At 55.6% G+C, this 23,172-nt stretch overlaps 1 protein-coding gene across 2 annotated transcripts in view; it reads right to left on the bottom strand.

Moving 5' to 3' along the window:
• The window catches only part of GNAO1 (G protein subunit alpha o1), a 173,809-nt gene that overhangs the window by 21,011 nt on the left and 129,626 nt on the right, over positions 1-23,172 (bottom strand). For both annotated transcript variants that reach the window (XM_045442799.1, XM_045442800.1), the window contains exons 4-6: positions 7,546-7,706; positions 2,077-2,205; positions 735-864 (exon numbers count right to left, since the gene is read on the bottom strand). In XM_045442799.1, coding sequence (XP_045298755.1) covers positions 735-864; positions 2,077-2,205; positions 7,546-7,706 — 420 coding nt within the window. The remainder of the gene's footprint in view (positions 1-734; positions 865-2,076; positions 2,206-7,545; positions 7,707-23,172) is intronic.

Raw genomic sequence — 23,172 nt, 5'->3', positions numbered from 1 at the left:
CGCGCTCTCATTCTCTCTCCAACGGCCCCCAACGTAGGTACTGTCGTTAACCCACTTTGACAGATAATAGTAACCGAGGTGGGGCGGGGGGCGGGGGTGCAGCCTGAATTGGGCAGCGAACCAGGAGCAGGCCCAGATCAGGCAGCACCCGTCTCCGTCTCCAGGTGACGGCCTCCTTTTGAAGCCAGCCTGGTGTCCTCCGAGGCCCCAGACTGAGGGTGACGCACGGGTGACACAGGCGGGGACCGGGGCTGGCGTCCTCCAGTGGAGGGGCGCTGACCACCGTGCTGCATGCCCTGCCCTCCCCCTGCCAGCCCTGTACCTCTCTTGGCAGCGGCCCGGCCAGCGCATGGGGCAGGCTGTCGGGGCAAAGAGCAGCTATTTCTGTCTTACGTATGCTCTTGCTTGACTGCAACCTTGATTTCTTTTAGGATTTGCTTAATTTTGTTCTGACCTGACGGCCTCTGTGACTCTGCCGTGTTCGCTGAAGAGGCACTAAGTGCCTGAGTCCCAGAGGCTGCAGAGATGTTGGCCATCAATCTGCACGCGGCCCCTGAGCTGGGGCGGGCTGCGGCCGCCCCTCCTGCGCTGGCGTCACGGGGCGTCTGCCCGGCCGCACAGTCGGGAGAGGGAGCGGCTGGCCCTGCCCCAGTGCCCCTGGGGCTCACCCCGCGGCAGAGTGCGACTGGGCCCCTCGGTGCCTCCACAGGCCGGGCGGGCCCGGGGCCACTCACCGTGGTCTCGTCTTCATGGAGCACCTGGTCATAGCCGCTGAGCGCGACACAGAAGATAATGGCTGTGACGTCCTCGAAGCAGTGGATCCACTTCTTGCGTTCAGATCGCTGGCCCCCGACGTCGAACAGCCTGGTGGGGAGACAGGGAAGCTGTCTGGGAGTGGTGGGCGGTGGGGCCCAGGCAGTTGTGGGGAGGCCTGGTCAAGCCCCGAGCCTGCCGAGAAACCCCACTTCAGGTGCTGACAGGCAGACCGTGGCTGTCGGTCCCGTGCCTGGGCTGTGCTCACATGCTGGGACTCAAGCGCCTGCCCTCGCACCTCGAGAACCGTACTGAGGGCTACGCCTCAGCTGCCCCTAGTAAAGGTCTCTGCGGGGCCCTCCTCTCAGGGCAACATGCACATCCTGTTCTTGGCCTTCCGAGTGTGTCTGCTCACATCTGTGGTCTGGGCACACTCCAAACCAGCCTGGGGGGAGTCGGGCAGGTGGGGACTGTCACCTGTTTTGTGGAGGGAAAGGAAGGCCACAAGGGGTTAAGTGCCCGCGGCCCCGGCGAGAGCTGGCAAGGTAGGGCCGGGGTCTGACCCGGATGTGTCCACGGACACAGCCTCATCTCTGCTCTGTGCCACCCCTCCCTGGCAGATGGCTGCCTGCCGCTCCCCCTCCTGGCTTCTCCCTCTGCTCCACCGACACCCAGAAACCACATCTGGAAGGTAGGTGGGGGCAAGACAGGGACTTCCAGACCTCAGTGCATGGAGGTGACCCCAGGTGGGGACACGACTCTCCGGGAGGGCCCAAGAAGTCCAGCCTCATGCCTCAGGCCTCTGTTCTGAGGTGCTCTGGGCTTCTGGACTTGAGTTGTGTTTTGTGCTTAGGGATAGCCTTGCTCTCAGGCCTCGGTTTCCCCACATGTACTCGGAGACGGTGGGTCAGCTGATCTATGAGTGCCTTCTAGCTCTGAGGTAATCTGGGTCATCAGGTCTCACAGATTTTCTTACACTTACCTGTCATTCCCTCCCCCTCCTCACAGGGAGGTCTTTGAGGGGCTACCCCCTCCTCAGAAGTCACCCAGGCACAAGACTACCGCCCTTTGTCTACTCAAATCCTCTGTTCCTTGGAGACTCACTCTAGAACGCTGCCTCTTCCCTGTTCGTCCTAGGCCCCGAACTTGGTAGAAAACAGACACACAGACAGGTCCCTTCTCATATCTGCTGTCTGTCCCCACTGCAAAGCCCCCCAAGGCGGGGCGAACACTGGGTGTTCCATACAAGACAAGGCGGAGAGGCTGGTGGCTCCCATCTGTCCCGGTGTCCTCACCAGGGTTCGGGAGGCTCCCGGGCCTCACCTGAAGTGGAGGTTCTTGAATGTGAAGTGGGTTTCCACGATGCCAGTGGTTTTGACCCTGGTTCGGAGGATATCCTGCTCGGTGGGCTGGTAGTCGGCGGCCCCGATCCGATCCAGGCTGTCCAGGTAGCTGGGGATGGCAACACACAGGGGCCCTGGAACAAGCCAGCCCGGCCCTGGCCAGCGCCCCCTGGGGGCCAACCATGGAAGCGATGGCGCCCCCCCCCCCCCCCCCATCCAGGGGCCGGTGTTGGGGGCAGAGAGTGGGAGGTGCCCACGGAGGAGGGGAAGCTTACTTAAGTCCTGGCCTCACATTCTCAAAGAGCCTCTCACTGAGTCAACGGCTATGTGTGTAGTTCCAGGTGCATTTAGAGAAGCTCAAACTCTTTTTCTTTTTTTTTTTTTAATTTTTTTTTTTTTAACGTTTATTTATTTTTGAGACAGAGAGAGACAGAGCATGAACAGGGAGGGGCAGAGAGAGAGGGAGACACAGAATCTGAAACAGGCTCCAGGCTCTGAGCAGTCAGCACAGAGCCCGACGCGGGGCTCGAACTCATGGACCGCGAGATCATGACCTGAGCCGAAGTCGGACGCTTAACCGACCAAGCCACCCAGGCACCCCTAGAGAAGCTCAAACTCTTACATGAGACCGTTTGTAGTGCTGTTTTGTCATGTCTTCCTCTTAAAATAATAGTGGCCAATAGTTACGTTCGACTCTTTACATTGCGATCGCGTTTCATCCTTAGTTTTCCTGAGTTCAATGTACCAATTTATCGATTAGAAAACCAACGGTCAACAAAGCCAAGTACCTTGCCCAGCCATGCGCCCGGGCTCGAAGGCAGACATCTAGCGCCGGGTCCACCTCTTAACAGTACTCTAGAGTGCTTCCAGAAGGCCCTCTGGGCATCCGCCCACCTTTCCACCCTTGCTCAGAGTCTACCGGGGCATCTGCCGCACCTTCCCATTGGTGCCCTTGGAAGGGAGGCTCAGAGGTCACACAGCTGGGCAGGGGCTGGGCCTTGCGGACCGCGTCTTTGGCATCGGGGCTCTCTTTTCTATCACCACTCGCCCTGGAGACAGACCAGGCCTTTGCATTTTACCCGCCCAGGCCGAGCACCCAGAAGGGCTTTGGGGGTCTGTATGGGTCAGGCCTGAACCCAAAGTTGGGGTGGGAGCTGGAAAACCAGGAATGAGGGAGGTGAGCCAGGCCTGAAGGCCATTCAGTGACCCACAAGGCTGGCTGGGCCATCCACCCCTTGTGCTGGGGGAGAAGCACACACAGCCCACAGGGGAGGAGCCCCGAGGGTCCAAGCCACAGGACGACGTGGGGTCCCGGGTTGCCAGTGGAAGGGGCTGTGCTTCATTAGCACCAGCCCTGGGACACGTGGGGGCCAGCTCCTTGGCTTGAGGACGTTCATGGGGCTGAAGGGTGGGGCGGCTTCACCAATGAGGGTTTCTACTGGTAAACCAATAATCCAGGCCTGCCTCAAATCCTTGTGAGGATTTTCCCTAAGGAAATAAAACCGAATGCTGGGTTCCTAGGCAGAGGAGGCATAAGCTTGAAGTCACGCTGCAAAAAGGAGACACTGCTAGGCTTTGAGCCCGGGTGTGCCTGACTCCAGATACTGTGCTCTTAAACAGGCCTCCAGGCCTCCTCTCCTCTGTGGACCGAGGGGAGCAGCGGCCGCAGAGCAGACCTGGAGGCTCTGGCTGCCTCATCGTATCCTCGCCGGGCCCATGGGGGCGTCTGGGCTCTGGGCTCAGCCTGGAGGAGCTCGTCCCAGCCCTTCCCAATCCTCCTAACCCCTCTGGGCATGGCCCTCCCCCCACTCCCCTGGCCTCTGCTCAGGAGCCACGCTGGTTTTGAAATGACCCTCGTTCTGTTGTCTCCAGCTGGACACCAGGGCTGCGAGCCTCTAGTCTTGGCCCCCCCGCCCCAGCCGGGAAACCTCCTTTAGACAGAAAATCTGGCCCTCCGTCTCTGTGCTGGCCGAGCCTCGCCCAGGGAGATGGCTGAGGGAGAGGCCTGCTGTATATTCCACCTACCCATCGTCCCGGGTGCTGGGAGGAGACCACAAGCAAGACCAACACAGTCCTGCCTTCCTGGAGCCTACGTGTGTGTGCGTGCGCATGTGAGATAATTAACAGCTAAGTAAGCTACAGAGCATATCAGGAGGAAAGACTCAGACGGCTGGTAAGGAGGAGGTCTGTGGAGGGCTGCTATCGGACAGAGGGTGGCTGGGGAAGGCAGGATGACACTGGAGTGGAGACTGAGGGAGCCGGCTCGTGCAGAGGCCGTCCTGCAGTGGAGGAGGAGCCTGGGACGCAGACACGGGACAGGGGTGGGGAGTTCGGAGGCACGTGTGGCAGGAGAAGGGCTGTGGGACTGGAGTGGGGTGACGGAGGCAAGGGTGGGGCATGGCTGGTAGGCCCGTGAAGTGACTCTAGGCACCTCGGCTTTCACTCTGAGTAGGACAGGAAGCCTCTGGAAGGTTCTGATGAAGAGTGTTGGAATAATGGCTCTGGTGCCGTAAGGAGAGCAGATCGGGAGGGAGGAGTAGGGACACCTGTCGGGAGGTTGTTGAAGCCGTGCAGGGGAGAGAGGCCGTGGCAGGTCACACCACAGTGGCAGCTATGCAGGGGCCTGGGGGAGGGTGGGGTGTGGGACGCAGAGCCCATAAAAGCCACCTCCTCGTGGTGTGACAAAGCTGCACTCGGTGGGAGGAAGAACAGAGGCAGAGCAGGTCTGGGGTGGTTGGGAGCCAGGAGTCAGTGGGCACGTACGAATTTGAGATGTGCTGAGGTGTCCAAATGGACACCGAGTAGGCTGAACTCGGGAGGGAGGGCTGAGCTGGTGACATAAATGAGATCTGTCCGGGTGTGTGAGGAATTCAGGGCGACGAGGCTGGAGATCACCCAGGCACTCTGCATAGACTGGAAGAGGTTCAAGGACTCCAGTGAGGGCACAGGCGGAGGGCGGGGAGGTGACCGAGAAAGGGTGGCAGGCAAGGAAGCCTGAGGCACCACCCCCTCTCTGGGGGCACCGTGAGGAGTGGGCTCCAGGAGGCAGTCAAGAGCCCGAGCAGTCCTAGCAGGGGTGTGGGAGCACAGCCTGAGGGGTGGGCTCCTGAGAGAGGCAGGAGAAAAAACAGTCCTAACCAAACCATGGAACTGGCTTGTACAGCCCCTGCTTGGACGGGTGCTCAGATTTCTGGGCTTCTGGGGCCTGTCTCAGGATCGGTCAGAGGGGCGAAGGGAGAGTCTGCTCTGTTCACAGAGGCCTGGGTGCAGGGAGACAGTGAGAGCCTGCACAGGAGCCTGGCCGCACCAGCCCTGGTATCCTCACCTGCAAGTGAGGTGACCGGGCTGGGGACCTAGTGACAGGCTCTGGGCCTTGGGGAGCCACTCACACCATCCCCCTGGAATTGTGCCCTGAGATGGCCCAGTGGGGCTCCCTCTCCCTCTGTCACAACAAACCCACTGTTAACTGTTTTCATATGTCACACCCAGGATTCAGTCAGAAGAGGAGATCTGGCTGCTAAAACCACAACAGCAAAGCCACACCCTGGACCAGGAAGTGTTTAAGCCCTTCTGAACCTGACTGCTGTGGGCCCCTGCCCTTGCCTGCCCTGAGACCCTGTTCCAGAGACAAACACGCAGAGAGAAGAAGGCTGATTTCCTCAGCTGACTTGGGGAGTTGACAAATACTGACTCAAGTTTCTTATTTAAAGTAGTGAAAGTAACCCCCAGAAGATCCACAAATAATGCCCTAACTAGCAAAAAACTGGAAGCAGGGAAGAGACATGGAAGACAGGCAGGTTGGAGGGTCAGGTTTTCCTGGACAACACTGGGACAAAGAAATGGAAATAGTTAAAAGTTGGAGGGGGACAGGCTTGGGAGAATTTACTATTACTTTTATACCTCTCTATACTGTTAAACATTTTTTTTTTTTTTTTTTTTTTTTTTTTTTTTGCGATGAATTCATGTTACAATTCAATGGACAACAACTTAAGTGGAGAGCACAATTGAGGGCATCAAGGGGAGTGGGGGATGGGAAGTCCCTGGACTTGGGCCCAGCAGGGGCAGGGAAGGGGAGAAGGAAGCAGGAATCTCTCCCAACTGGAATGTCTTAGGAGGAAGACCCAGATCTATTGGAGGAGTGACCTGAGTGTGGACACAAACCCCTGGGCTCGCACCCTGGCCCACCAATGTGTCCCTGGGGGCTCCTCTGGGCCTGGGGCCTGGGTCCCTACCACCTGGGGCTCATGGGGCCTAGCACTTACCCAGTAGACAGTCTAAGTGTGCAGAAATGGGAGATGCTTTGGCCTTACTCAAGTCCCTAGTTGGGCCAACAGATATGGCCCAATGTCCATCAGCAGCTGCCATTTTCTGGGCCCCAGCCTCTGCTATGTAGCAGGATTTCTCAGTCTCAGCACTATTGACATTTGGGGCCAGATAATTCCTTGCTATGGAGGTCTGTCTTGTGCACCATAGGATGTTCAGCGGCATCCCTGGCCTCTGCCCACTAGATGCCAGGAACACCACCCTAGTCAGAACAATCAAGACTGTCCCCAGACATTGCCAAAGGTCTCCTGGGGGCAGAGTGGTCCTGGAAGAGCAGCAGGGGTGAGGATGGCTGAATCAGTTCAGTGTCGGAGCGCACGTGGCCTAAGATCGTGGGTTTAAGCCCAGGGGCTCCCACTGACAACCTGGGCACAAGGCTGCAAAAGTGGGGTGTCGTCCCAACATCTCCAGGACAGAAGACATGTTCCCAACCAGTGTGGACCATTCCCAGGGGTGTGGAGCCTCCAATCTAGGGAACAAGGGCATGTAACCCCAGGGAAGCCTGAAGTGACAAAGCTGCTGTCACAGGAAGAGACCCCCCACCCCCACCCCACCAACCCTGCAGGCCACTTTCTTGGCCTCTCCTGTCTTCCCCTTCCAGTGCTCTCTGGCTGTCACTGAGTCTCCTCCCTCTCATTCCCTTTCCTTCTCTCTTCTCTTCTCTAACACACTATCAAAGGATGTCTTCCATTATTTCCTTATTTTTAATTTTAAAGATAAGAGGAATGGAAAGTTCGCCTCAAATGAAACAAAATGCCATCACGTAAATTATTTTCTGCCTCCATGGCTCTCGATTTGTACTTACGGGGTCAGGGCTTCTCCAGGGGGGAAAAATGGTCGTTCTCCTAAAGACCTTCCTTCTGGAGTGCCAAGCCCCGCCCTCTGGGAGCCCCGCGATTAGCGGTCTCTTGTGTCCTCCACCTCCCTGGCCTCGTCCTCATCCAGGGGGTGGGAGAAGCCCTTTCCCACTCCTTCCTGACGCCTGACACCCGAGACAGAACATCTCACGGCACTTCTGACCTCAGCCACGGACCCCCCCCCCCCCCCCCCCCGCCCGCCGTCCCCATCCCCTTCCACGCTCACATCAGAGCCCCGCTGGCGGCCTCCCCGGGCCCGAGACACTCACTATTTGGCGGAATCGTTGAGCTGATACTCCCGAGACCTGTTGAAGCATTCCTGGATTCCTGAGTCACCCCAGAGCCGCATCATGGCAGAGAGCAGTTCTGCGGAGAAGGGCTCGGTGTCTTCCATCCGACTCACCACATCACACACCATCTTGGCGTCGGCCTGTGAGGGGAGATGATGGTGGCTCTGAGGCTTCGGTGGGGTCAGAGCCCCGGCCGGGCACCTGCCGGGGCCCCGGGACAGCGGCTCAGCCCTCAGCCCGCTCAGGAGACGCGAGCCACCAGACACAATCTGGACACAGTCCTGTGTCCGAGGCCCCCGGGGGGGGAGTGGACTCTCTGGAGAGTCGGAGGCTCTTGGAGAAGTCCCAGCACCTCACCATCCCCAGTACCTCGTGCACACATGTAGTACTTAGCAGTTTACAAAGGACACTACAGGGCACACTCACTCTTTGCTCAGAATTTCACAAGCACCTCATGAAGGAGCAGCGGGAGACCGTGTTAAAGGGCCTGGGTCTTCACCCCTGCCCATGTGCATGCCCTCTGCCTGTGTCTTTGCGGTCCCTGCCCCCTGGAGGTAGAGCGGATTTCCTCTGTGCCTGACTGTGACTGGCTGTGGGACAGGGTCCAGCCCTTCAGAGGCCTTGCGTGGTCCCACCTGTCCCGCTGGGCCTCCGCCCAGGCTCTCCTGGTCACTCCAGAAAGAGGATCAGGGATGCGCCGAGCACAGCGTGGAACCCCTGCCTCATGAAGGGAAAGAATTGCCATTGTAAGTGACTGAGTTAGAGAAAGTTTGTTAGTACTATTGTGTGGCGATAACTAGTCACGGTGTTACTATTCCCATTGTACAGGTCAGGAAACTGAGGGCCAGAGAGGGGAAGGCACTCGCCTATGCTCACAAGAGGAAAGTGCCAGAGCTGGGACTCAAGATCAGGAGTGTCCGACCCCAAGGCCAGCCTCTGTGAGGAGACCCACATGTGCTGAGAGCAGCTGCTGACTGACTGTGGCACCTCTGATGGCAATCGGTGCCTGGCGCAGGGGGCACACCAAGGGTGACAGGCATTAACCAGAAAGGTCTGCGACAGAGCCTTGCTCGGATCACTTTCCTGACCCAACAGCGGGAGACAGCCACCGTGTGGCCCCTCTGGCCCGCGATACCCCAGAGGGCTCTGAAGAACAACTCTGCCCCGTGGCTGCCGCCTGCCCCGGGTCCCTGGCTCTTCGTAGGTGCTGTAACGGCCTAGCGCTGGGTGGCATTCCAGCGGTGGGGAGAGAGGTGTGGCTGGGAGTGCAGGGCCAGGCGAGGAGTGGGCGTGGCCGCACGCTGGACCCCACGTGTTCAGAAGCCCACAGTCCCTCGGGCCCCGGCCAGCTTCCCGGGCAGGTCATGGGCCTAGGAAGGCAGGTGTGGGAAGCTGAGGCCAGGAGCGGGTGAACGGCGGCTGGCAGGCACAGGCCCTGCTCTGGGCCGGCTGTGTTCTTTCCTTGGGATTTTTCGGTAGGGCGAGCCTCAGGGGCTGCGCCCCCAGAGTCAGTGGTGTCACCAAGACCCGTGTCCCACTCCTGGAGAAGCCCCTAAGCATGAGGCTACCAGAAAGAAGCAGGAAGCCATGGTGTTCAGGCCCCCTCATCCTCTCTGCAGCCTGGCCCCTCATATATCCCAGGCCCCAGACAAGACGTAGAGCACTGACAGGGGCAGATCCAGGGAGCTGAGTGGGTGCAGGGCAGAGTGGGCCCCGCTGTATGCGTCAGCACCCCTGGGACCCCTCTTCCAGCTGCCTTTCCCCCAGTTTCAGTGTGCACAGGCTGGAGCCCATGGTAAGGCTGAGCCCTTGCTGGGGGTTGGGAGTGGGGTGCCCCAGGCCTGCCATATCCTTGACCTCCTGGGTTCTCTGGTGTCGGGTTTTCTATTCATGGGCATGGTAATCATCACTAGCCCGTCACTCTACTCTCAAGTCCTTTCAACACCCAGTCCTCCGACTGAGCTAGAGGAAACACAGTGGCATGTGGTTCAAGAAGTGAGGGAAACTGCTGGAAATCTGCCGGTGTCCCTTGGGGTGGGAGAGGCACAAAGGAAATGAGGTTAGCACCTGGGCACTGCGTGGCTGATAAAAGATTCTGCACAAAAGGTATGCGGGGCCAGAGCCTTCTGTGGAGACTTTCCAGAACTGAGCTATGTAGCGAGGTAGCTATTTATGTGTCAGAGGCCCGTCTACTGCAGAAGGTAGATGGGAAAGTTCCGGCGGCCGTCTACCCTAGGAAGCAAGCTACAGTTGGCCTGCGGGCTAGCAGCCCAGGCCACAGTGCTCCCTAGGGTTCCCGTCCCAAAGACCCCAGGCTTCGGATTCCCGAGTCACCCACGGCGGACACGGAGGGCTGCCCGCCAAGAGGGGCAGGACTGTGTCGGAGAGGCATCTCTGCAGCATCTGAGCCTCCCCTGGGACACGACCTGGAAAGCTGGCCCTGGCGCCTGGGTGATGGGCACCCCGGGCAGGCAGTGACTCAGGCAGGGTGGGTGAGCAGGGGTGCTGCCTCCACCTGGGGCTAAAAAGAGGCCTATGAATCAGAGGCCAACACGCTGATGCTGCTCCCGAGTGCCTGGTGACCTTGGGAAATCTCAGTCTCCCTCAGCTCCCCCTGTGCCGTCTGTCCTATTTGTGGAATGCGGCTGGGGAACCTGGCCAGAGTGCTCCCAGCTTCTTCCGGTGGGCCCCACCTTTGTGGTTTCTGCCCGATCTGTGAGAAGGGAGTCAGGATGGGGTTGGAGGGGGAGGGGAGGGGGTCGGGCGAGACTCTGCTGGGTGAGAGACACCCTCTGATCTGAGTGCCTTGGAGCTGCACCCCGCGAGGTGTGGTCTATAAACCGCTCTGAACCCTCGGTTGCCCCACCCGTGTCCTGGAGTCTGGCAGCACAGGGCACAGCTCGGGGAAGGCTGGAATGGGTGGCATGCTGGGGGTTCTCCCGGAGAGAGCCCAGGGTCTGGAGCCGTCATCCCGGTTCCATCTCCTCCCCGAGGTGTGGTGGTTGGTGGAGGTGGGGGGCCTGTGCTGGCAGCACCCTCGACCTGCCCTTGCTGTGTCTCCCCCCAGCTCAGCGTCTGGCCCCACCACTGGCCCAGCTCCTCAGACTCAGCCTAGGTGTCACCCTTGGTTCCGCTGCTGCCCTTCCACGTCCCGTGTCCCGCCGGCTTTTCCGGCAGAGCTGTTTTCAGTCAGACCACTTCTCCCCGTCTCCTCATGCACCCGTACCTCCCTGGGTCCCAGCAAGCACCGTCTTTCTCCTCCCAGCTGCCCTCAGTCCCCTCCCAAGCACTCCCTGCCTCCCTCTCCTCTCTCTGGTCTGTTCCTCACACGGCAGCCAGCAGGAGGCTGTTAGCTTCCTCCTGACATAAAGTCTCCCCTTAGAAAAAGAACCGAACACACTGACATCCAAGTAAAAGTCTGCATTTCCTAACTTCGCTGGCAGCTCGGTGTGACCCTGTGACAAGTTCTACCCAATGAGACATAAACCAGAGGGGAGTGCCCTATTTATGTATGTGTGTGCGTACGTATGTATGTATTTATTATTTTAGAGAGAGAAAGCAAGCGAACAGGGATGAGGGACAGAGGGTGAGACAGACAGAATCCCAAATAGGCTCCATACTCAGCAGAGAGCCTGACATGAGGCTTGATCCCAGGACCCAATCAAGAGTCGGTTGCTCAGCCGACTGAGCCACTGGGGCACCCCCAAGGATGTCCTTTTTAAAGGGAAGTTGTACCCTTTTCTCTCACTTCCTCCTTCCTGAAGCTGGAACTTAGATGTGATGGCTGGAGCTCTAGCAGCCAACTTGGATGGTGAAGACAAAGTCTATACCCTAGGGATAGTAGAACAGCGATATGAAAACAGCCTAGGTCCTTGATAACTCTGTAGGCACCCCATGCTTTCTGGATTTTCTTTTTTAGTTTAAAATTAATTTATTACTGAGGCGCCTGGGTGGCTCGGTCAGTTAAGCATCTGACTTCAGCTCAGGTCATGATCTCACGGTTCGTTGGGTTGGACCCTCCGCGTTGGGCTCTGTGCTGACAGCTCAGAGCCTGGAGTCTGCTTCAGATTCTGTGTCTCCCTCTCTCTCTCCCCCTCCCCTGCTTGCTCTCTCTCTCTCTCTCTCAAAGATAAATAAACATTAAAAAGTATATTAAAAAAATAAAATAAATTTATTATTGAAGTCATTATTTTCCAGGGCTCAGATATTCACAATCAAACCTAATCCGAATGAGTACAATAACTCTCCCTGTTGAGACTCTTTCAGTGGGCTCTCATCAGGCCTAAATTCCAAACTCGTTACCTTGGCTTCCAAGCCCCCACCCACCCCTGCGTTCCAATCTCCTCCCACCTTTCATGGGACTCTCTCATGGGGCTCCAAACACACAGCTTTTCTTTCTGCTGCCCAGGTAAACCAGGGTCATCCCACCTCACGGACCTGTGCCTGGGCTCCTCCCATCTCAAAGGTCACTTCCTCAGGAAAGCCCTCCTCGATGCCCCCAGGCGGAGTCTATTCCCACAGCGCACCGACCACACATGTCACAGCTGGTGTCACAGGTGCCTGTTCCTCAGGGCAGGGGGTTTCCTGATTTTTCACAGTACCCCAGGTCTCACACCGTACTTTGTACAGAGCTGGCGCTCAGCAACATTTGTGGAACGAACGGGCCCTTGGCATTTTATCGGGCACAGCCCCAATTTCTCACTCCCTCCTCTCTAAGTTCCCCAACTCTTCTCATCTGCTTGATTTCACCAATATTTATAGCTAATTTAATCATCACAGTAACTGCAGGTCGCCACCCCATTTAACAGATGGAGAGACGGAGGTTCTGAGGTGAGGGAATGGGCCCGAGCCCATGCAGCTAGTAAGTAGGACAGCTTGGAGCCAAGGTCAACCTTCTCTACTGGCTTCTAGTCAAACAGCCTCTTTACCTGAGGCCCGAGCCGAGGACTCACTCGTCCCAGCCCAGCCCCCTGAACAAAAGGGAAGGAGATGGGTAAGAAGGAAGGGTACGAAGGGTCAGGCTTCGAAGGGGAGGAGGGACCTTGCCAATTTGCTCTGGGGCACTGTGGAGGGTGCGAGGCGGGGCCTAGCCCTGTGGGTGCCAAGCTTAACAGCAATTAATAGAGCCAGGGAAGGCCCTTGTCCCTTTGTCTGCCTGTCTTCCGGGGCCCAGGGGATGGTGCTCACACTGGGCCCGACCTTCCCATCCAGGTCTCCTCCTGGGCCAGTAGCGGGAATGTTTTCCAGCACCTCTGCCTCTGCTACAGTCCCCACGGTGCTGTCACCTCTTGCCACAGAATGCCCGGCTGTCTAGGCAATAGGAAGTATGACAAACCACGCACGGGTCCTCAAGACAGACTCACCGGGTGGGACCTACAGAGCTGTACTCAGTGGAGAATGCTGAGGCTAACTTCTGTGGAAAGCACGTGCTGTGCTCTCGCCAGGCAGTGCGAGAGATGGCGGTGGCCAGCCTGGAGGTGGCAGCTCCCTGCCCCCTCCCTTGATCCCATTCTGCCGGACAGCTGCCCTCTCTACTGAGATGCCTTCCACCCCTCGTTTTCTGGTCCTAGAGCCCCAGCCTCCCTGAAGGAGAGACCGTCCCCTGACTCAGCCTGAGCAATTCGGGTGGAGCTGACTCTGTCCCCTGCTTCCAGCAGTGCACACATGGTCGGGGCCCGGCCAGTCATCCCGCTGGTCTCAGTGAATAGTTTGGGGTAGACAACGCATCCATATTTGTTCAATTAGACGACAATCAGTCTCACTGGCCCAACCAGCCCCAGGACATTTGTAGGAACTTTTAGGAAAGAGACACCTGACTGTGGAGCCATCACTGAGGAAAGCAGAGCTGAGAGAGGGAGACACCCCGAGACCCGATAACCTGTCAGCACCTGGATCCAGCTGTGCCTGCAGTCACATATACCTCTGGCTTTCCAGTCACTTGAGTCAATCTCTTGATGTTTTTTTTTTTTCTTTTTTTTCCAAATCCTGTTGAGGATGTATTTTCTTTGTCTGTTTTATTTATGCATTTGTACCCCCAAATAGTCCTGACGATTCCACCTCCTGGTCTGCTAAGACCGTCAGGCCGACCTCCCATTACTGGGACCCACGCAGCTCCTCTGACCCCCCGCCTCTTAGGTCGTGGACCCCGCTCTGGGTGCAGTGCCTGCCTGCACGCTGTCCTCGGTTTCCTGTGTGTGTGGCTGTAGGCATGTGGTGGGCACCGGCCGCATGCTGGACACCAGAGGCAGGTGGGCGGGATTGTGGGAACAGCTCTGCAGGGAGTTTAATTAGGCCGTTCACGGACCTGCACGTCTGACAGCGCCCTGCACAGCCAAGTGCGAGGCAAGACATCCTGCACCATGCGGCTCTGTCACACACCAGCCCGCCTGGCCCCCAACCACTAAATGCCTGTAGTGCCCCAACTGTCACCGCTGACAGAAACACCTCGCATACGTCCAAGAGGCATCGTGGCACCACTTCCCTCAGGGTCACAGCGAGGGAGCCATCTGCTAGGCAGGGGCCAGGGAAGCGGGCCCCTGCCGCAGGGGTGAGGGAGCAGCCCCTCTCGCCACCGCTGCCCCCACTGGCCCAGGACCCCGCTGCAGAGAGGGAGGGAGGGCTCCCCCCTGTGTGTGAGAGAGAGGCCACGACCGCCCAGCCGCCTCAGGTGCACGGGCCTGGGTGGGGTGGGCTGACAGTTGCTGAGTGTCCAGAACGCCCCCCCCCCCTTGCTGCCCACCACTCTCCGCCAGCTGGGACTCCCTGGCTTAGTGCCCAGCTCTCATGCCACCCACCCCTCTGGGGGTCCCCTCTGGCCCCTCCCTCCCCAGGCTCCCGGCCCTGCTCCAGGCAGCCTTCTGGGGGCCTCGGCCACAGGCTTGGGAGCCCGTCTGGGCTTTAATCTTTCTGAGGCTCAAAGCCCTCACCTGAGAAATGGGCATTACAGAACCATCGTTTTCTTCACAGGGCTGTCGTGTGACCAAACGGAAGGCACGAGCACAGAGATGAAACTGAGGGGGGGCCGCTGCCCTACCCCCCCCCCAAGCTGCTGGGGGGCCACAGAGAGACAAGGAGGCCAGCCTGCCTGCTCTTGTGATGCCCACGTGTGTGTGTGTGTGCGTGTCGTGTGTAACGGGGTCGAACATTCTGAGGCACGGCCAGATAGTGTGTTCAGCATGTGAATGTGGGTAAGGCACCATTCTGGGCACCTCAGGGTCAGGAGGCTCTGGAGAGGCTGTGCAGAAGATACCCGCGAGACTCTTTTTTATCACGTCAATGCTTTTTTTTTTGTTTGTTTTTAAGAGAGAGAGCATGAGTGGGGTAGACGGGTAGAGGGGCAGAGGGAGAGGGAGAGGGAGAGAGGGAGGGTAGGAGAGAGAGAGGGAGAGAGGGAGGGAGGGAGGGAAGGAGAGGGAAAGAGGGAGGGAGAGAGACAGAGAGAGAGAGAATCTCAAGCAGGCCCCACTCTCGGTGTGGAGCCGGACACGGGGCTCAATCCCACGACCCTGGGATCATGACCTGAGCCAAGATCAAGAGTTAGATGCTTAAGCGACTGAGCCACCCAGGCGCCCCACCACATCAGTGATTTAAAAACAGCATTAACATGGTGTCTTGCTCATAATGCTGACATACAAATGGCCTGAAGCTGCTCTAGGTGGAGGCGAGGTACCGCTGGGACGCCCACAACTCTGGAGAACCCTCTTGGAAAACTGCATCCGTGAGCATCTGGAGAAATGGGTGGGCAGGGAGGGGGGGCATGTGGAGACAGGGCCCAGGAGACTTCTCCATCGCCGGGTGGGGTGGGAAGCTCAGCACAGGATGCTCCCAGAGGCGGGCTGCCTCGGGCCACTGCCGGGGAGCAAGCAGGGTGCCAGGGTGGTGCTGGGGCAGCTCTGCCCCTCAACTGATTGTACACAGGGGTCCCTCACTGTGGTATACAGGCCAGAGGCCTCCCACGACAAGGTCTGTGCTGATGGGGACTGGCCACGAATGTGCTTGGGAGGCAGCACCCGAGACCCAAAGGGACAATCCGGGCACTGTCCGTGCCATCAGTGGGACTGCACACTGGCGTCCCGGAGTGGGGGGCTCTACTTCCAGAAGGCCATCTGCAATCAGCCAGCTGGTTCCAGGAGCTGGAACCGGTACTACAAGGAGGGGTGAGGCTCCCAAGGTCATTAGGGCCTTTTCCACCTGCCACCCGCCTCCCACCCCTCCCGGGGCTCCCAGCTGCCGGGCCCGAAGCCAGATCCCTGCACTGACTTCTCCTGCCCTCGCATCTCGCGCTCAACCCCCGCCAAGACGTGGCTGGTGCATGTCTGCGCTGTGCCACACTGGGGGGTGGCCGTGAGTGCTGACCACGGGAGGCTGGCGCCAGCCCAGCCGAGCCATTGAACGCACACCACACACTTCCATTCACCTGCCAGACACTGCCAGGCGCTTGAAGTGCTGAAACTGGGGCGGCTAACTGCACTTTTAATTTGATCCTTCGTTCTTCAAAACCTTTCCCTTCTCTTCAGGGCAGTGCGCGCTTTTCAATCAACAGCCGCAAAAAGGCTTGGAGCTACGGTACGATAAAAAGCCTCTGCCCTCACAGGCGATGGGATGCAAAGGATGTGGTGGGGAAGTGAACAGGACTTTTCAGTGAGGCGACCCAGGTTCACGTCCTGGCTCTGCAGCTTTCTAGCCCCGCGACCTTGGACAGCCCAACGGGACCTCTCTGAGCCTCTGTTCCCTGATTAGTTCCCACCTCCCAGGGCTGTCTGTGCAGATGAACCAGGCTAAGGATATGACACAGCTTTGCAACATAAAGAGCCCTGCAAATGTTCGTTATTGTAAGCAAAGATGAAGTCCCTCAGACACAAACAACAAGCTGACATAAAATAAGCCTGCTTTTGTACAAGACTTTCCAGGCAAGCATGATCCTCTTGATAACAATAATCATAGTAATTATAATAATAACCCCTTCCATTTGAGGAGCTGCTTTGGATCTTTCAGAGTTTTTGCTCCATCTCCAATCTTCTAGGCCAAGCGAGGTGTGAGCACATGCGTGTGCATGCACACGCGCACGCACGCGCACACACGCAGTACTCTTTTGAGTTGCAGGGAAAAGCCTCCACCTGATCCCGACCCGCCCGGTGCGCTGCAGTTGTCCTGGCTCCCGCCAGGGGGCAGGAGCACACAGGCCAATGGGAGTAGGAACCAGGGCGGACAGGGGAGCTCAAAAGACCAGGCAGGGCAGGGCCAGGAGCAGTGGGCGTCGCTGTCTTCCTGGGGCTGCTCACCCTGTTCCTCAAGGGAAAGAGGCACAGAGACCCCAGCTGCTGGAGGCCTGGCGGCCGCACTGCAATCCCAGCTGGCGGAGAGTGGTGGGGGCGGGGGGGGGGGGTGTCGTTCTGGACACTCAGCAACTGTCAGCCCACCCCACCCAGGCCCGTGCACCTGAGGCGGCTGGGCGGTCGTGGCCTCTCTCTCACACACAGGGGGGAGCCCTCCCTCCCTCTCTGCAGTGGGGCCCTGGGCCAGTGGGGGCGGCGGTGGCGAGAGGGGCCGCTCCCTCACCCCTGCAGCAGGGGCCCGCTTCCCTGGCCCCGGCCTGGCACATGGCTCCCTCGCTGTGACCCTGAGGGAAGCGGTGCCACGATGCCTCTTGGACGTATGCGAGGCGTTTCTGTTAGCGGTGACAGTTGGGGCACTACAGGCATTTAGTGGTTGGGGCCAGGCATCCTTGGGGCTCTTTCTTCACTTGGGCTTAAGGGTCTTAGTAAGGCCTGTGCCCACAGCATGCTGTCATTCCCCTGGGAAGGGAACCTTCCTGGTTCCCCAGAAAGGTTTGCAGAACCAAGGATTTGATGGTTTCCAATCTTGCCTCCTTTCAAATTTGCCCATGCATGCATGCATGCATCCATCCATCCCTATACTACCTATCTGCGATGCCTACCCGTCAACCATCATACATCCACCCACTCAGCCACCCACCCATCCATTACTTCATCTACCCTTGTTCATCCATTCACTCATGTCCACATCCACCCACCCGGCCCTTTGCCCCCCTTCTATCCTTCAACAGCACCTGTCTGTCCCTTAATTACTCACTGGTGTGCCCATTCCCTTCACTCTTCCTTTATCTATCAAGCCACCCACCCGTTCATCCACCCATTCACTCATTTATCCATTGTACACCCACTAATGAGTGCAGTCTCAGTCTTTAGAACTTTCACGTTTGGCATAAAAAGAACATACTGCTAGGGCACCTGGGTGGCTCAGTTGGTTAAGCATCTAACTTTGGCTCAGGTCACGATCTAACAGTTTGTTGAGTTCGAGCCCTGAAGTGGACTCCACACTGTCAGTACAGGGCCAGCTTTGGATCCTCTGTCCCCCTCACTCCCTGCCCCTCCCTTGCTTGTACCCACCTGCACACACACACTCTCTTTCAAAAATAAATAAACATTAAAAAAAAGAAGAACTGCCTGAATCTCGTCAGCCTATTAGATGGTGCCCCAAATACATCAGGGGAGAACTGCCCCCTTGGCTCTTCCTCCCTCTGCCCAGGGCCCCCATCTTCGTCAGGAGCCTAGAATCTTCAGAGATTTGTCCTAAGCTCTCCTGAGAACCTTCTCTGTTTGGGGCCCAGGCTGCCTCCCGTGAAGGTGGAGAAGGCTTGAGTTTCCTGAAGGATCATACTCTTTCCAGCCTCAAAACCTTTGGATCCTACAATTATTTAGAGGCAGCTCTTCCTGCTGTCTTACTATGTATCTTCAAGAACCGGGGCTCGTGAGGGTGACAGTGGCCTGAGTCCTCTGAGACCCCTTCACCGGTTCCAACACTGACGCCTCGAAGTTTCCACTCAGAAACCGTCCGTCAACCCCTGCAACTGGTATGGTTTCCTACCCCTGGCCCTGGCCCAAGTCAAGCAGAAGGAGCCAGTGCTTGTCCAGTGAGCGTTTCTTCACCACACGCTGGCCGAGCGTCTTCCCATGCTGAGCCCACGGCTGGGTGCTGGGGACACATCAGATAGCAGGATCTGGACCCTGCCCTGCCCAAGCCTGCAATCCAGTGGGGATATCAGACACATCAACTGAGTGCCTCCTGGCAGCCACCGAGTAAGGGCTGGGCCTTATGACAAAACTGGTGTCGGTGGGGAGATGGGAGAGGGGTATGTCTGGGAGCCAGGGGGTCAGCCAGGCCCAGAAGCAGGGCACAGTCCAGAGACTGGTCTTCTCTGGGCAGGGAATTAAAGGGGGGAAGGGCAGAGATCCTAATCAAAGGGTCCTAGAGGGCGTCAGATGCCCCCTCAGCCATTTGCAGGGCCTGAAGATGATGGTGGGGCTTGGAGGTCCATATAATGCTTAGATATTAAGCTGGGAACAGCCACCTTAGGGCTTCCACACAGACTCCATCTTGGTGGGGCTTCTGTCCTGAGCAGCTGTTTGAGTGTGAATGTGTGTACCTCCACGGAGGTGCCTAGGTCCCACGGTGGGGGCAGCTCTGATAGCTGGAGTCCCATGGAGCAAATGCCGATGTTCCCTGAGTGTGGGGCCTGGGGCACTCACTCTCTCCCAGTGTGGCTCCTGGCCCTCCTTAAGGAGCCCCTCCTCAGAGAGCATTAGCATTGTGCCCTGGTCTTTCAATGGGCCCCCCCCCTCCCCCCAACTCTCCCAGGCTCAGAAGAAGCTGCTTCATTTTGTCTATCTCCCAAGGCCACCCCGGCAGGACATCCAGTGCCGGGCTGGGTAAAGGGCAGGAGTCGGTCCACAGCTTCTGGGCAGGGCAGTGCTGAGGCCAAAGCAGAATGGGGTGAAGGCCTGTGGAGGAGGCCTGCCAGAGTGCAGATGGGTATGTTATGCAGGCGACTGGCAGAGTCAGGAGGAGGCAGGATAGAGGCTCGCCTGGGTCCTTGGGGAGCAATGGTATGTTTATGTCACTAAGGCCTCTGACCACCTCAGGTCCCCGAGGATGAAGTGGAGATTCCTGCTAGTCCAAAGCTCCAGTCACTACCCACCTTGGGACAGCCTTACATGGCACCACTTTCTATTAGTGCCTTTCTCTCCTTGGTGGGTCCAGACCTGCCAGTCCGTATTTCCTGGGAGTCTCTCCTAGACAGGAGTGCAGGGGGACAGCTGAACCACCAAGTAGGCACTGTTCAGTCAAAAATAAACTTTAAGGTGAATGGGACAGAAATTTCCAAACCTGTGATACCCTCACCCTCTGCCGCCCTTCTCCTGAGCACAATGTTCTAAGATAGGAGAAAAGAACTAAAAATGGAGAGGCTAAATTTCTAAGAAATGAACAAGGGCAGAATAAAATTACCCACACAGAGCTCAGTCAAAGGGAGAGAAAAAGTGATAATGGCCAACCTCATCTTTTCGGAACACGAAGTGACGAGGCGACGATGGTGAATAGTTTAATTAGAGCCGCCTGGGCCGGGAGATATTAGCAACACAATTATGGGAGAGGGAAGACGGAAGTCGGGCCACCACACGCATGGCAGCGGTTTTGGGGGGAGACGGGCAAGGCTGGAGGATGGCAGGTTTGGCTGACTGGTGCCTCTAGTCAGGCTTATTCATTACCACCCCTTCCTGTCTCCTTGCCCCCTCACTGTCACCATCCACTAATGTGATCAGATACTGCTTTTGTTCAAAACGGAGCGGATCACCCTGCTTCCAGGATCTCAGGGACACGGCATTGGAAGACTTGGCCTGCCTCCAGCTAGCTCTGGGACCCTGGGCAAGCCTCGTCTCCTCTTAAGGTCTGAGGGTCCTTAAATGCATAAGGAAGGGGTTGGGTACAGGAATGTTTCCCCAAGGGTGGTCTGCACCCATGGGGGTCTCTGAGGCCCTTGCAGTGGGTGCACAAGATCAAGACTATTTTCATGATAATACTAGGATGCCATTTGCCTTGCTAACAGTGTTGTCTGTTTGCACTGATACAGCAAAAGCAGTAAGAGATAAGACCGCTAGCTCCTTATCAGGAAGCAGGGACACCAAATGGCACTAGCTGCCATTACATTCTTTGCCACCACGCATTCACATGGCGAATCACAGAAGATGCCACTTTTACTTAAGAATGTCCTTCCCACAAGTCTATGGTCAACTAATCTTCGACAAAGCAGGAAAGAATATGCAATGGGAAAAAAGACAGTCTGCTCTTGGTGTTGGGAAAACTGGACAGCTACATGCAGAAGAATGAAACTGGACCATGTCCTTCACCGTTCACAAAAATAAGATGGATGAAGAACCTGTGTGAGACAGGAAACCATCACAGTCCTAGAGAAGAACACAGGCAACAACTTCTTTGGCCTCAGCTGTAGCAGCTTCTTACTGAACACGTCACCGGAGGCAAAGGAAACAAAAGCAAAAATGAACTATTGCGACCTCATCAAGATAAAAAAGCTTCTGTACAGTGAAGGAAACAATCAACAAAACTAAAAGGCAACTGACAGAATGGGAGGAGATATTTGCAAATGATATATCTGATAAAGGGTTAGTATCCAAAAGCTATAAAGAACTTATCCAACTCAACACCCAAAAAAACAAATAATCCAATTAAGAAATGGGCAGAAGATATGAATAGACAGTTTTCCAAAGAAGACATCCAGATGGCCAACAGACACATGAAAAGATGCTCAACATCACTCATCATCAGGGCAATACAAATCAAAGCCACAGTGAGAGACCACCTCACACTGGTCAGAATAGCTAAAATTAACAACTCAGGAAATAACGGATATTGGGGAGGATGTGGAGAAAGGGGAACCCTCACACTGTTGGTGGGAATGCAAACTGGTACAGCCACTCTGGAAAACAGTATGGAGGTTCTTCAAAAAGTTAAAAATAGAACTTCCCTATGACCCAGCAATTGTACTACTGATTTGAAGGGGCACATATACCTCAATGTCTATAGCAGCATTATCAACAATAGTCAAACTACGGAAAGAACCCAAATGTCCATCGACTGATGAATGGATAAAGATGTGGTATATATAGACAATGAAATACTACTCAGCCATCAAAAGGAATTAAATCTTGCTATTTGCAATGCTTTGGATGGAGCTAGAGTGTGTTATACTAAGTGAAATAAGTCAGGCAGAGAATGACAAATACCATATGATTTTACTCATGTGGAATTTAAGAAACAAAATTCTTAAAATGAACATATGAGAAGGGAGAAAAAAGAGAGAGAGGAAAATAAACCAGAAGAGACTCTTTATGACAGAGAACAAACTGAGGGTTGATGGAGGGAGGTGGGTGGGGGATGGGCTAGAGGGGTGATGGGCAGTAAGGAGGGCACTTGTCATGATGAGCCTGGGGTGTTATTATATGTAAGTGATGAATCACTAAATTCTACTGAGAACAATATTACACTATATGTTACCTAACTAGAATTTAAGTAAAAACTTTAAAAAAAAAAGCATGTCCTTGATGAAGTAGTAAAAATTATGAATTAAGAAAAATCCCGAGTACACATCTTTTTCATATTCTGTGTGATGAAATGGGAAGTATGCATAAGACATTTCAGCAAACCAAAGGATGATGGTTTTCTGGAGGAAACGCTCTTGTAAGATGGAGCCACCAGCCAAAATAGTCCCTTTTTTCATGGGACACCACTTTTACTTAAAAGAAGCCTGACAGACAAACAATGGTAATTCCTATTTGGTCTCTGGAAGACATTTCAGCCGAGCCTATCGTTTCAAGGAAAGCAACTAACATATCTGTCACCAAAATGAAAAAAAAAATACCTAGCTTTCAAGTGAAAGAATTTTGGAAAACTTGTGTTTATCATTACGAGCTCAAAAGCTTCCCAATACCTAAAGACTTTTCTGATGAGGTAGATGTCAATGTTAACACAACGTTGAGTTTTTAATATTGCAGGCTAAAATGTGTTAACATTTGGAAGATCTGCATACTCTGAACTAACACTTTCCAAATGACCAAAATGGTGTTAAAAATCATGCCTGGGCAAGAGACCCATTCAAAGTGCAATGGATGTTTTAAAAAGACTATTTTTTAAAGAGCAGCTTTAGGTTGATAACAAAATTGAGAGAAAGGTAGAAATTTCCCATATACTCCCTGCCGCCACGCATGTCCAGCCTCCCCCACTATCCCATATTCCTCATCAGATAGCCCATTTGTTACCAAGGACGCACCTACATTAACACACCATGATCACCCAAAGTCTATGCTTAATCTCAGGGTTCACGCTTACTGTTGCACACTCTATGGGTTTGGACAAATTTACAATGTCATGTATCCGTAATTAGGGTATCGTGCGGAGTATTTCCACTGCCCTAAAAATCTCCCATGCTCTGCCTGTTCATCGCTTCCGCTCACCCCACCCATGGCAACCACTTATCTTTTTACTGTCCCCATAGTTTTGCCTTTTCTAGAATATCATACAGTTGGAATTATATAGTATGCAGCCTTTTCAGATTGGCTTTTTTCACTTAGCAATATGCACTTAAGGTTCCTCCACGTCTTTCCCTGGCTTGATAGCTCAGTTCTTTTTAGCGTGCGATAATGTTCCATTGTGTGTATGTACCAGTTTACTTATCCATTCACCTACTGAAGGACATCTTGGTTGCTTCCATGTTTTGGCAATTATGAATAAAGC

The sequence above is a fragment of the Leopardus geoffroyi genome, chromosome E2, assembly GCF_018350155.1.
Source record: "Leopardus geoffroyi isolate Oge1 chromosome E2, O.geoffroyi_Oge1_pat1.0, whole genome shotgun sequence".
Taxonomy (NCBI): Eukaryota; Metazoa; Chordata; class Mammalia; order Carnivora; family Felidae; genus Leopardus; species Leopardus geoffroyi.
Note: the sequence above shows the minus strand (reverse complement) of the source record. Positions and strands in the feature narration are given on the sequence as shown.